The following is a 13,630-nucleotide window of genomic DNA, read 5'->3' as shown; positions in this document are numbered from 1 at the left end:
GAATCTACCATTTATGTGGCATTGTCATTTTAAGGTTTTTTTTTTTTTTCTTAAACAAACTGGGTCTAGTTCTTATTACGGTTTATTTCCCGAAGTCCTCTAAACTTGGATTCTTTTGACACAGATATATTTTACATATGAATCATGTGAAGATAGTCTTAACTTCATAAGAAATATGTCCCCACATCGTCCTCAAGTCATGCGGTTATCCCAGTACTTTTTCACATTCACAGAAAAGGAAAAGACAATCAGCTGAAATCTGGTGGGAGCAAGATAATGTGAGGTGTTGGCTCTGATGAGCCAAAGTAGAGAAAATCATGAAGCTCCCATCCTGGCAGAAAAGAGGAACAGAGGAGAGAGGGTAGTAGACGCAGCTTTCCTTTCCCCATGAGCTTCTAGCTGATGTGAAGGTAGAACCCCTGCCTGCCTGTGAAGCCTGCCCGCACGTCTAACCCATGAGCCTGTGCTCCAAGGGGTTCCTAGAATGGATAGATACATCTGCAGGAATGCACACGCACACACAAACACACACACCCTTTTTTTATGGCAAAAAGGATTGGAAATCTATGGGGCGCCTGGGTGGCTCAGTGGGTTAAAGCGTCTGTCTTCAGCTCAGGTCATGATCCCAAGGTCCTGGGATCGAGCCCCGCGTCAGGCTCTCTGCTTGGCAGGGAGCCTGCTTCCCCCTGTCTCTCTCTCTCTGCCTGCCTCTGACTATTTGTGATCTCTGTTTGTCCAATAAATAAATAAAATCTTTAAAAAAAAAAAAAAGGATTGGAAATCTAAATGTTGAGAGCAGAGTAAAAATCTGAAAGAATTTCATAATTCTAGAAATTTTTAGACTTAGAGTAAGAATTTCAAAGACATGGATAAATAATGGTAGCCCCCTCTTGAATACAAAGTATAATGGGACAGTTGCTTAAAATCCAAAGAATATTATTACTATCATTATCCAATAGTCTAAAGAAATGTATCAAGACTTACCCTCAGGTATTTACCTTTTTTAAAAAAAGGAGAAAACAAACAAAAAAAAAAACCACTAAAAACAACAAAAAAGGAGAAAACATACATCCACAGCCTGGCTAGGATAATGGTTAATGGGAAATGCCATGCAGCCATTGTAGAGGGGACACTATTTTTAGGTACACTTTTATTTTATTCTTTTGCAATAACTTTAAGTGATTCTAGTCAAGATGGAAGATTTTTTTTAAGGTAATTGTTTACTATAGTTAATTGCAAAGTATTTGCATTTCAGGTTGATGACAAAAAAGAAGGAAGTAGGGATTATTGGTGATATTCTTTGAGAATTAACCCAGAACAGGCAGAAGGAGTGATTTTTTGGGAAAGGATAAAAACTGGAGTGTCTTTTCTACTTATTATAAGAATTCAAATGTAATAAAACTTGAGTGCATCTCAAAATAATAAATTTTTATCTGTTCACGAACTCCCGTTAAATGCTTTCCTATTTTTTTTTTTTTTAAAGCAGCCAAGAACTCCTTCAATGTTAAGGAAGAGCAAGTCACTTTCAGAGACTGTGCAGAAGTGTTCAAGTCAGGACTGACAGCCAACGGCATCTACACACTCACATTCCCTAATTCCACAGAGGAGATCAAGGTGGGGTGTTTGTCTTCTGGTTTCAAGTACCTGGCTGTAAACAGGGTATTTTAGAATAGAAGCAGGGGACCCACATAATGCAGTTCACACACCCAGACCCTTCCCAACATCATGCAAAGAAAAGCACCAAACACTCACTGAGCCTCTGCCTCACATGAAACACCTGCCAAGGGATCTACGTCCAGTCACTGCACACATGTTCCGACTGGGGATATCAACGACGCAGAAATCTCTTTGTCATCATGAGAAGATACATCTGTCTCATATTCTCCTTGCATTTGACTTAATCATCGTTCTGTCAGTTGTTTCCCTTCTGGTGTCAGGCTCATTTCATTGCTTTTCAAGAAAATATCCTCCAGATACTAGAGTTCAAATAACCAAATAGTTTGTCCTGTCGTGCTTTCAAGTAGCACCGGTGGTCCATCAAAAAGAAGTCTCATTTAGCTCACGGCTACAACAGCCACAGAAAGCTTTCCTGTTACACAACCGAGGTACCTCGGTTTGCAGAAGTTTACTAAAATTAATGGGTTTTACTCCTTTGTCGATGATGTCCCAAAGTGATTTTGACTTATTTTTTTTCCCAGTTGCGAGGGTGTGACTGGAGCACACGGTGACTCAGACATAGGGTGTGCTGCTCCCTTCATCCATTCTGGGATGCTGACTTCCCCACCAGCACTAGTGTCCCGTCAGTACGAACGCTGTCACAGCATCGAACACCAAAAATGTCTCATGTCATTACAGAAACAGTGTCAGCCTTATGGACTGGCAGCAAGGGTCTCAGGGACCCCCAGAAGTACATAGGCTACACCATAAGGATTGCTGGGGTTGGTTATTCTTACCCCATTTAACATTGGCTCTAAGATTTAAAACACACCATCAAAGAGAGTGGCTCCTTTTCTTCTACAAAATTAGTACATAGCTTAACTCAATTTTTCTTAGTTATTCTGGATTAATCAGTGAGCATGGCTCCTGCTGTCGCTCTGCGAGACACTGAGCTTTAGATGGGAGGTGGGGGAGAAAACTAAAAAGGCCCAGGGAATATTTCAATGTGGCTTCTCAGAGGGGTCTGATAAGGTGAAATATTACAGGAGACTTGGTGTGAATTGTTACATAATTATCCGATGACTATATATGTTAAATGCTTATAAATATATCTGCATTTCGTTGTAGCTTCTACAAGTTGAACCAATGTAAACACTTAGAGAAAAAGCCATTGATATTGTAAAAAGATGGGAATTTTAGAGGTTCCTGGAACCATTATCTCTTTGAACTCAGTATTATCCTCTGTAGTTAAAATGCTAATAAGAAAAAAACACTTTCGAAAGTCTAAGCATTAAGGGTTTAAGTACAAAGAATTTGAAACTGTAACATAGACTTTGATTATGAATTTAAAAGATAAATATTGTGCTATTCAAGATAATGCTTTCCAAAGAAAATCTTTCTAATTCATTCATGCTGCTTTAAATCAACCTTGGAAATCAGTTAATGTCCCCAGTGCTCTAGAAGCAGTGCATTAGCAGGGGCTGGTGAGGAATTATATATATATATACACATACTGCCTGCTGCAGATGAGAAAGTAATGAACAAATCCTGTAGGAAGGCTCTCAATCCCCTTTGCAATCTGGTTTTCATAACAATCCTCTGTATACTACTCTCTGTCACCAGATGTTGGTCTCTTCTTGGCCTAGAGCAATGGGGACAGGGGTGGCAGCAGCAGGAGGGCAGAGGATATCTGTGCAATGTGCGTGTTTTGCAAATCCAGAGGGCAACTGCTGATTACACGGCACCAACCCACTGCTCTGTAAATGTTTTCCTGACTCAGTGCAGTGCCCCCTCCCAGAGCACTATGTCAGCCCGATGGTCTCACTGAAATGTTCTCCAGCAAGCTGGAACCGTACAGTCCTGGGAAATAACGGGAGTCTCAGGTCATGGTTGGAAACATCAGGATTTATATTTCTTTTAAACATTTGCAGTAAAAACAACTCATCGACACAGCAGGAAACAACAATCTTACCAAACCTCAAGTTTCTCATCTCTAAAATAAATGGTCCAGATGAAGTGGCTTCTAGATTCCCTTCCAGACTTAAGACCCCGTAATTCACAATCTGATCGAGGGAGAGAAAGTCTGAGAGAATGGAGTTTAAATTCTGGCTCTGCCAATCTGTTCCTCTAAGCACGTCATTTATCCTGTGTGAGGCCTGTTTCCGAATCTGTAATGTGAGGAAGTAACTGTAGTCGTGCGGTGATTTTGAGGTGACAATGCGCATACAGCACACACGACAGGACTTAGTACTTAACCATCTATTTGAGAAAACGAAATTGTTTACCATTTTGACTGCCCCCAAAGTCAAAGGAGACAACTTCTCTGCATTTTTCCCTGTTTCACCTAATTCAGGAAAAGAATGTTCAACAGATCTTTGGGCCAACCTTTTCCAAAAGAGCCTACATATTTCCACTTTGTTTTTGAAAAATTCATTAGGCTTCTGCAACAGATAAAAACTGCATCAAAGACCTGTGAGTTTGCTTTTGCTGGTCAGAGACATAATAATGTCCTTCCCCAAATTTCACAGGGTGCCTGTCTCCTAGTGTTCATCTGGGTGATTACTATTTCTCAGTCATTCACCATGGCCTCAGAGCTGAAGCCTGACATTTAAATCAGGCACTACGCACTGAAAGGCTTCCAGTTTTAGAGCAAGATAGCAGGTCTCTGAACCATGCAATAGTGTGCTAACAAAAGTACTAATGCCCTCAGGTTTGTGGTAGCTGGAGCGGTGAGGTCTTGGGCATTCTCTGAGGAAGTCTGCTTTCCTGATGGGGAGATAAGCCATTTCATCGTTTGCACTCAGTGCCCTCTGGCTCTGTGGACAACTCTCTTTGAACACTATCTTCCTCTGAAAGCTTCACAACTCAGTTGACCATGATACTTCAGTTTCTATGAACTCCTTGTTCTTTTTTTTCTTTTTAATCGGAACAAAGAGATATTAAGGGAATGTTCTAATCATCTCATCGTTGTCCCTGGTGGAGTTAGAGAATGGTACAGCTTAACCCATTTCCACGCCATTATAAATGGGTATTGAACCCATTTCAACCTAAATTCCTTAGCCAGTCTGGACTCTGATTTTTCAAACAAGACAAACTTCTTCTCTGATTTAAGTATCTGTGACTTTATAACACTGATTTTGAATCAACTATTCTTGGAACAAGGACAGGCTCACTAAAAACTGTATCTAGTCTTTCCATCCACCAGCACACCATTTAGGATACAGAGGAAATAACTTGTCCGTGCACACAAAACCCCTCAAACCAATATAGCTTCTTCAGCTGGTTACTAAACTGTTTTTTAGAAGAAATATTGAGAGAAGTGAGCAGTCCATTGGGTGGACCACAGGCAAATTAGAAGCAGTATTATACATGAACTGATTTCAAGTTGGAGCTGCATTGAGGGACCTGGCCTACTAACAAAAGGGTCAAGTTTCCCTGTTTTTGCGAGCCTCCCATGGCAGGAAAAAAGGTAAAAAATGAGGAATTTAGGAGACCTTACTCAAGTCCTATGTTCCACTTAATAGCTGAATGACTCTGGTCAAATTAATCTAACTTCACTGCATCTTTTCACTAAATCTCTCCTCCTTTCAGAAATGCAGAATTACCATATCACAACAACAGTGCTTCTAGATTGCAGGTAACATATGCAAAGTACCCAGTGCTGTACTTGGAACAGAGAGGTGCACAGCAATGATAACAGGATCATTAGCGATAAGAATAATATCAATACAGGGAGATAATAAGGGGTCACCTTAGGCAGATCAACTTTATTTGCCTGGTTAATTTAAAATGGGGAAATCATTTTATTCTTAATAAATGCAATCTTCTTTAATGGAACATTATGTTCCCAAATGTTAGGCTCATCAGGGAAAGCAATATGGGCCAAGGGGCCTTTGCGGAGAGAGATGGGAAGAGCGGTGGAGAGAAATCTGCTGGAGAACAGGGGTGCTGGGTTCCCAGGGCAGCTGTCTCATTAGATGAGATACCAGGCAAGTCACTGATAATAGAAGACTGGATCTAGGTGTGCTCTTGGTTCTCTTTTATCCCCCATTCTTTAGGATTTTAGCTCACAAATGCAGAATAGTTCACATTTAAACTTACTCTGCCAAAATCATCTCCATTATTTCCCCAAAAGACTGAGGAAAACAGCAGAGGAAGACTATTTCTAATTGGTTTTAAGTGATAACGTTCATATTTACTACCTCGAATGCTGTAGGAAATTTTATCTTAACAGAATTTCTGGGAAAATTTTTCGTTCTACTATAATCTCATTATTTAAAACTATTTATGTAATCTTATTTGCAGGGGGTTTTAATTTCATAATGAAACTCCTGCTGAGTGGAAAGTGAGCATGCATGCTCCTGGCCCAAGAAGGAATTCTGTGTTCTGAACAAAGTTTAAACCCACCACGCCAGTTTAAAAGCAAAAGTAAAAAGAGCTAGGAGGAGAAACACCACAGGCAGTGAGCAAAGTGCAGAGAAGCTTGAAGTCATGATCTATGGCACAGAGCTATCAGGCTACTCTCAGGTCACATACATCCTACTGGGTGCCCAGGGGCTGCAATCTCACATACTGAGGGATGAACCGAGAAATCGGACTTTTATCCCTCATGGAAGAAGCCTTCTAACCCCACAGCATAACATAACAGGGGTCTTGGAAGCCCTACAGTGCAAAAGTACTCCTTCCACACAAATGTCTTCAGAGTTGATAGGGACCGACAACCACCACAAAGGTTTCTGGAGTCGTGAACACCAGCTGGTACATTTCTACAGGTCGGGGACGAGGGTTGCGGCCAAACCACCAAGACGTCCCAATCACAATACACAATACATCTCTAAGAAACAGCGATCTCTAGATCAGCATTTGGGGTGGGTCTTTAGACTAGCACAGATGATGCCAAGAGAGTCCAATTCTCATCGACACTGAAATCGTGTTATATTACTGTTTATTTTTCATCATTATTTTAAATTCATGGTTTTCAATTTATTGAAAACCATCTGCTTCTTGGACGACCACAAAGATTTACCCCAGGGAACCCTATCAGCACAAGTCGTATTGTAGGTATCCACATCTGTCTTGTTTCTGGGAGTTCAGACACAGCCCTGAGTCACTGGTGTTTCCCACGCAGTAACCGTGCACTTCCCATTGGCAGGCATACTGCGACATGGAAACCTCTGGAGGCGGGTGGACGGTCATTCAGCGGCGTGAAGATGGCAGTGTTGATTTTCAGAAGACTTGGAAAGAATATAAAGTGGTATGAATAGTCTTTAAGCCATCTGAAAATAATTTTCTTTGTGAAAACTAGCTTTCAAGATCTGCTGAATCTTCACCACAAATCCAAAACTAACCAATGACTGTTGACAATTTTTGTTATAAAAGCGTTCCTCTTCACTGGTGTCTCAGTCTCCCCACTAACAAATGACCCCGTGAGTGTAAATTATATACCAAAACAAAGGCATGCAAGTGTGAGGCTTATTTTTAATGGCAGGCTCCGCATTTTTCAGTAAGACAACAGTTTCACATGTTGTCCCATGGCAATAAACAAAGCTGTTTACGCTCATGTTTCCACTGGTGATTCCCCAAGTAGTTCTAATTACTCCAGTCCTAATTTTCTTACAGTAGAAGCTTGGTTTCTTAAAATTGACCTTTAAAAAAAAAATCTACTCCTGCTAAATATTTGGTAGTCATCCCATGTTAAACGGAGAGACTACTAATTTCAAATACATGGAGGAAAAAACAAGTAAATGAGGTGACTGAATTTTACCACTTGAATTTCAGGGATTTGGAAACCCTTCTGGTGAACACTGGCTGGGAAATGAGTTCGTTTTCCAAGTCAGCAATCAACAGCCCTACGTGCTTAAAATACACCTTAAAGACTGGGAGGGGAATGAGGCGTACTCACTGTATGAACATTTCTATCTCTCCGGTGAAGAACTTAATTACAGGTGAGTTGTATGTAACTGAAAAACATTAACAGATTTGCTGGGTAAGCAGGCCACAAAGCGAGAGCTGCACTGCGTTACAGGATCTGTACTGGGAGGACACTCTAAATGGAAAAGCATCTCTTTTCTTACTGTTCTGTGCTGCCTCTCAGGAAGTTTATCTAGTTCTAAAGTTCTAACTTTGGTTTTAATGATATAATGGAAACTTCACGAGGACAGCATTTTGTTTGTTGTCTCTGCTGTGTGTCCTCCAAGTGTAGATGAACCTGCCTGGCAGATAATGGGCACTCAACAAATATTTCTGAAATATGTGAATGCTGTGTCCATATTAGAAAAATGTCGTGCCAATATCATAACAGAGGTCTACCTATGACTATGTGGTTTTCTTCCAAAAGGTTTTAACAGTTAAATCTGTCTTCCTGAAGTTAAAACACACTCGACTGCTAAGTTCCACCCCAAAGTCAGGAAGAGTTACCGAGTTTAAAAGTAGCAGAATTAGGTGGGAGGGTTAGTCATGCAAGTCCTTTACTCTCCGCTGTAGAAACAACAGCCGATTCACAGCACTCCCTTAGTATTTGCCTTGCCCCACGCATCTGGCAGCACTGACATTCAATGTTCCAAGAAAACCATGGGCATCCCTGACTCAGAATTTAGTATCTGGCTCTAAAGTGGCGTGAGAATAGAGGTGAAGAGCAGTGAAGGCATCAAAAGACAGGTGTCTAATGAGCAACAGCCTACGGCAGGAAAAAGCACACTCCTGCACATGGTCCTGTGGAAAGAGGTGCCCAGAAACCCACATGCAAGGCTGGAGGGAGAACACTGAGATCAGGTGCCAGGTGGCACCATGGGAATTGGTCTCGAAAGGCACCAAAGAATTTGTTCAGTCCCCAACACAGCCCTGGAGGAGTCTCACGAGCACGGGCACTCACATCCTGAAAATACCCAACACTAGGGTCAGAAATCAACAAAGTTCAGTAGGAACATCCCAGAAAACAGTCATACGTGGCCTACAGTCCCACCTAAATCCCATTAATGCCCAACTCAGACCCTCTGCTCAATGGAAAATCCAACCTCTGAACAGCCTGGAAAACAAACATGATTTCAAAGTCCTTGAGCTGGTTTCCTCAGGGTCACAGTGCAGGAACAGCACAGAAACACAGCCTGAACACCTTGCCCGAACTACTACAGGACAATTACAACAGAATCACTGTTCTAGAGTCCTCAACAACCTGAGAACTATAGAACATCCAGGATGTCCTGCTTTATAAACGGTGGTAGGGGCAAAATTTTGAAAATTTTGAAGACAGGTAACGTACCCACGAACACTGACATGACTTTTAAAAAGTCAGTGAAACAGCCCGCTGATTCTCATTGTATGAGAGAGCAGGGCTTCCTTAGAACGATGCAGATGAATGAAAAGATAGGTGTTGGGGCCTCACGGCAGCTCCAAGCTGACTCCAAAGAGATCAAAACTTCAATGAATTTTTAGACACGAGTGGTTGGCCATTGTTTTACCTCCAAGCAAAATATTTTTTCAACTGGCAACAGTTAGGGATCTACAACAGAGGAATTGAAAAAAAAATTTTTTTAAAGAAAGAAAGAAACACAAAAATTAAGGATTAGACTGTTTATATAAGGAGATTTTACAAAATGGGTCATTACCCTTGTATGCTGACATTATAAAAATACTTTAAACTGAGATGGTTCTTAACAGATACTTCCTTTAGAAATGTGACCAGTTTTGGGAGATGCCATTTAGAAAAGCACACATTCATTTAAAGCTCGGTTTAACCTACGAGGCGGGGTACAGTACATGGAATCCATGATTATCCCAGTAAAACACAGTGGTGTGATAAGGGACCGCGACATCGCTGAGTAATAACACAGGTGTCTCAGATTGCCACTCTCTGTAGCCACGGAGTTGGTTTTCCCAAATACTGGTGTTTCCCAAATACTGGAAAACTGAAAAATAAATGTCATCAGGAAAGGATAAATGCATCAACAGAATTTTTTTTTTTCCCCTAAAACTAAAAACTAAAGACTGGTCACTCTTCAAGAACATTCTGGCAGCCCTACGTGAACATGCAGATTTCATAACTCAATGCTGGCACTGCTTCTGTCACTCCACTGTTCTATAAACTCGAACTGATACCAATATAAAGCCATTTCAATAAATGTGGTTATTCTTAATAACCAAACTTAAAAGAAACCAACTATAAACCAGGGGCCATATAATAGAAGGATCTAAAAATGATACAACCTTGCTCATAAAGACAAATAAAAGATAGCGTTCTCCCAGATTTTGCTCGCCTTCGGGGATGTTTAATGAGCCCCACAAGAACTGACATCGTTGTAAGGAGAGAAGAGGCTGGGAAGGAGAAAGGACACTTGAACTGGTTTATCTCAGCCCCATCCATGATTAACGAGAAGGGCCTGGAAAGAAATTAAAGTGTTTCAGAATCGCAGAGATGAGTAGAACTTCCAAAAATGCTTTGCAGCAGGTAATCAGAGGCTGTGCCAGGGACCAGGGTCATTTTTGAAACGTGAGGATAATGCTGAAATTCATAAATTCAGCCAGTGCCTCATGATGGGGGTTTCTAGGGCTACAATACTATAAGCAATTCTAAATCTAAGCTGTTAGCACAAAAGTGACTTAGAACCAACACATTATGGAACTCCACTTGGCATGCTCCTTACCCCCATCTTTTCATAACTCTTCCTCAATAAACAGACATCCCTGGCAAGGGTCTATCAGGGTAGAACCGTAACAGAGGAGTTAGATGCATCTGGTACAAATGCTAGCTCTACCACACTGCTATCTCTGAACCTCGACAATTTTATACATAAAACAGGAGAAGCACCCGCCTCTCAGGGCTAGCATGTGCATTCCATGTGCACATGCGCGAAAGTGCCCGGCACAGTCTGGTTAGAGACAGTCTCTGGAGAACCATTCCTCTCTTCTCTACCCTCTGTTCCAACATGAATTCTTGGAAATTATATTCCTTTCAAGGTAGTGGTTTAGCAAAAGATGAGCATCATTTTGGGGACTTAGAGTACAATTCTCCCAGGTACATCACAGGGTTTTTTTTGTAGGATCCCCAGGTCATGACGACTCAATGGTCTGAGCTCCCCCACTGCCATACCCCATGTCCCAACACAGTGGCATCACATCCCACAGAGCCACCCAGCAGCACGTGAAACCTACTCTGAGGTGTACCATGCCCATCTGCCAACGGGCTCCCTGGAAGCAGTGCTACCACACTTTCTCTGTCCCTGCTCTCTCTCTCTCTTCTTTGGCATACACATGACTGATGCAAGCCAGATTTCTGCGATCTTCTAAAAGTACAGGCTGCTACCTGGTGTCAAACTTAATATTATGTTTATTCCTTTCTCAATGTCTAGCAAGTTCATTACAATACTACACAGAAAAGAAGCAAAGCAGCCGTAAGAATGTGTTTTCTATATAGTTCTATAGATTTCTACTCCAAATTCGATGATCCCTTCCTTGCCTACTAGTCTGAAAATCATGATGCTTTAAGTTGTCTGGTCATCTCAAGACTCTCGTTTCTGTACAGATGATGCCTGGAGACCTGGAAAGAGGACCATTTCACCCTGTATTTTCCCCGTTCTGTTTATCTGAAAGCGGAGGGCCCTGAAGCCCCTGCTGATGCTTGTACAAGTGATACGAGCTGAAGGTTTCATGAAAACATTTCTCATTGCCCAAGGATTTGATGATAAGTTGGTTCCTGTTTATACCAGTGCAAAAATATTTTGTCCAGCATTAGTACACTAACCAGTACAGAATGCATTTCTGCAGGATGGAATTCTTCATCATAAAAAAATTTTTCCACTATGGTAAATTAACAGCCCAAGCCAATTATGTTATTTTCTCTTTTTTTTTTTCTTTGCATGTTTGCAGGATTCACCTTAAAGGACTTACGGGGACTGCCGGCAAAATTAGCAGCATAAGCCAACCAGGAAATGATTTTAGCACAAAGGATGCAGACAACGACAAATGTATTTGCAAATGTTCACAAATGCTCACAGGAGGTGGGATGACTCTTCTCTCTTCCTATTTGTTTTGGCAAGGAAGAATTTCATAGAGTGAAAGGTTGGCTATTTGGACGTGAACTTGTGATTGGTGACAATGTCCACATTTCATAAATAGACTTACTAGATGTAGGGAGATTTGTTTTTCACTTTTTCAGACTGTTGAGTCTGAAGAATGTGATGTGGAGCTGGAATTGTCCGCAGGCCAACTGTGCCTCTCCAGGACCTCACTCTGGCCCAGGGAGGGGACATCTGAGAGCCAGCAAGCTCTCTTGAGTTTGTGCTCGCTGAGGAACAGATGTCAGAGCCACACTTTAATTTCATTTTGCTTTATCAAAGAGGTTAAAAATTCAAAACGGCAACAGAAACAGTGACATCGATTCATTAGCATAGAAGTGTTTCTAGTTAATAATTCATTCTGCAAACATGGAATTTCCAGGTATTTTTCTTCCAAGATTTTATTAATATACAGCAAACACCTACAAAGAAACTAATTAGCCAACCTGCTTTGTTTTTGCTTTTGTTTTTAGTGCACGAAATTAAAAATCAACAGTTGTCCATTTTAAGTCAAGGTCTTTACGCTCATGCTTTTCTTACTCCCTACTTTTCATATCAGACTGCTCTAAAAAAAGAATCCAAACCATACCCAGGAGCAAGAGACAATTTTAACAGACACTTAAAATGGCCAGATTAGTATCCAGCAACATTTAAGAGTTCAAAGAAAGGGACCAACTGCTAGAAAATTTACTCTTCCAATTTCTAAAAGTTTAAAAATCAAATGGCCAGAACCAGTTAATTGTGACCAAGACAAGAAAAAAGCTTGATAAATGCTATCAAGTGAGTTCTTAAGAATATCGAAAGACTTAAACCAGCAACAAAGATTCTGCTGAGAGTACAAACTGAATGTAAAGACAAACAGCAAGTTGGCAGGTTTCATTTGCAGAGACCACAAATTATGTTACCAAACTTTCATTCACTACTCACCCAGGAAAGAAAAAGGCAGGAGCCACGGTCAGTTAATTTGACCAACAGAAGGCCACTACTGCCACGAGATCAAAGCTTATCACGTGGTTTGCACATCAGTTAAGAATCATTTACGGTTGAAAGGAAGGATTTATTTATGAAAATAGTTTGAAACTCAATAATTTGTATATCTTTAAAATAATCCTGAAAGAATTAGAATCCATTAAATAATCAGTCCTGTGGTTCTTTAGATAATATATAGATAATATATTATCTATATCTATAAATATAGATAATATATTATCTATGTATCTATGTATCCACATAGTATATGCTGGCAACACAGGTCTTCTCTATTAGCTATCTTTATTTCAATAATTGTCTCGATGATAGGATTGTGTAAAAGCTGCCTCTCTCCCTCACCCTAAAAAGGGGGAAAGGGGTGGGTTGGGGGGACCAAATGTGCTGAATCCTTTTTTCCCATCTGCCATTCCCACACTGAGCCCAGCTGTGCACTCGAGAGGGCGGTGGCTTTCAGACCACCCATATGTCATGAGCTACTCAAGAGAGTAGGAGAAGTGCATTAATAACCAAGGAAACAATATGTTTATTTACTCAAATCAAGACTTGGGCTGAGAGTAGAAATGGGAAAGAGATGGGGAAGAAACACACAGCCCGAGAGAGAGAAAGTGGAGCAGTGGGATGTCAGATCCCAGCCCATGGTCTGGGCCCCAGGTAATCCAGCCTAGCGACCAGCTAGGTTTTGCAGGGATGGCTAGCTCTATCGTGACATGAGTCAAGAGGTCTAGGATGGACGGATCTGTAAGTCTGCAACCCTCCTGAGTATTTTGAAGGATTCTGAATAACACACACAAATGTCTTATCAAATCGACGTTAATCTGAATCAGCTCAAGTCATGAGCTGTAACTGAATGAAATAATTTATCATCACAGTCCAATGTAAAATATAATAATACCATCTTTTAAAAAAAAATTACATCATCATTCTTTTTACATCAG

The 13,630-nt window shown here is 40.9% G+C and overlaps 2 protein-coding genes across 11 annotated transcripts in view; one reads left to right on the top strand and one right to left on the bottom strand.

Annotated features, from left to right (window-relative positions):
- The window catches only part of MCPH1 (microcephalin 1), a 245,709-nt gene that overhangs the window by 115,311 nt on the left and 116,768 nt on the right, over nt 1-13,630 (bottom strand). Inside the window, exon 13 of one of the 9 annotated variants that reach the window (XM_047713683.1) lies at nt 9,339-9,560. The exons of 7 other annotated variants lie outside the window; for them this stretch is intronic. In XM_047713683.1, the coding sequence (XP_047569639.1) occupies nt 9,354-9,560 (207 nt within the window). In that variant the 3' untranslated portion in view covers nt 9,339-9,353. Of the gene's footprint in view, nt 1-9,338; nt 9,561-10,250; nt 10,347-13,630 lie in introns of those variants that run through there. One more of the 9 variants, XM_047713710.1, reaches the window with a different exon arrangement.
- The window catches only part of ANGPT2 (angiopoietin 2), a 54,950-nt gene that overhangs the window by 38,716 nt on the left and 2,604 nt on the right, over nt 1-13,630 (top strand). Inside the window, exons 5-8 of one of the 2 annotated variants that reach the window (XM_047713779.1) lie at nt 1,487-1,614; nt 6,809-6,910; nt 7,435-7,601; nt 11,518-11,648. In XM_047713779.1, coding sequence (XP_047569735.1) covers nt 1,487-1,614; nt 6,809-6,910; nt 7,435-7,601; nt 11,518-11,648 — 528 coding nt within the window. Of the gene's footprint in view, nt 1-1,483; nt 1,615-6,808; nt 6,911-7,434; nt 7,602-11,517; nt 11,649-13,630 lie in introns of both variants that reach the window. The other variant, XM_047713769.1, reaches the window with a different exon arrangement.

This window comes from Lutra lutra, chromosome 2, assembly GCF_902655055.1.
Source record: "Lutra lutra chromosome 2, mLutLut1.2, whole genome shotgun sequence".
In the NCBI taxonomy this organism is placed as follows: Eukaryota; Metazoa; Chordata; class Mammalia; order Carnivora; family Mustelidae; genus Lutra; species Lutra lutra.
Note: the sequence above shows the minus strand (reverse complement) of the source record. Positions and strands in the feature narration are given on the sequence as shown.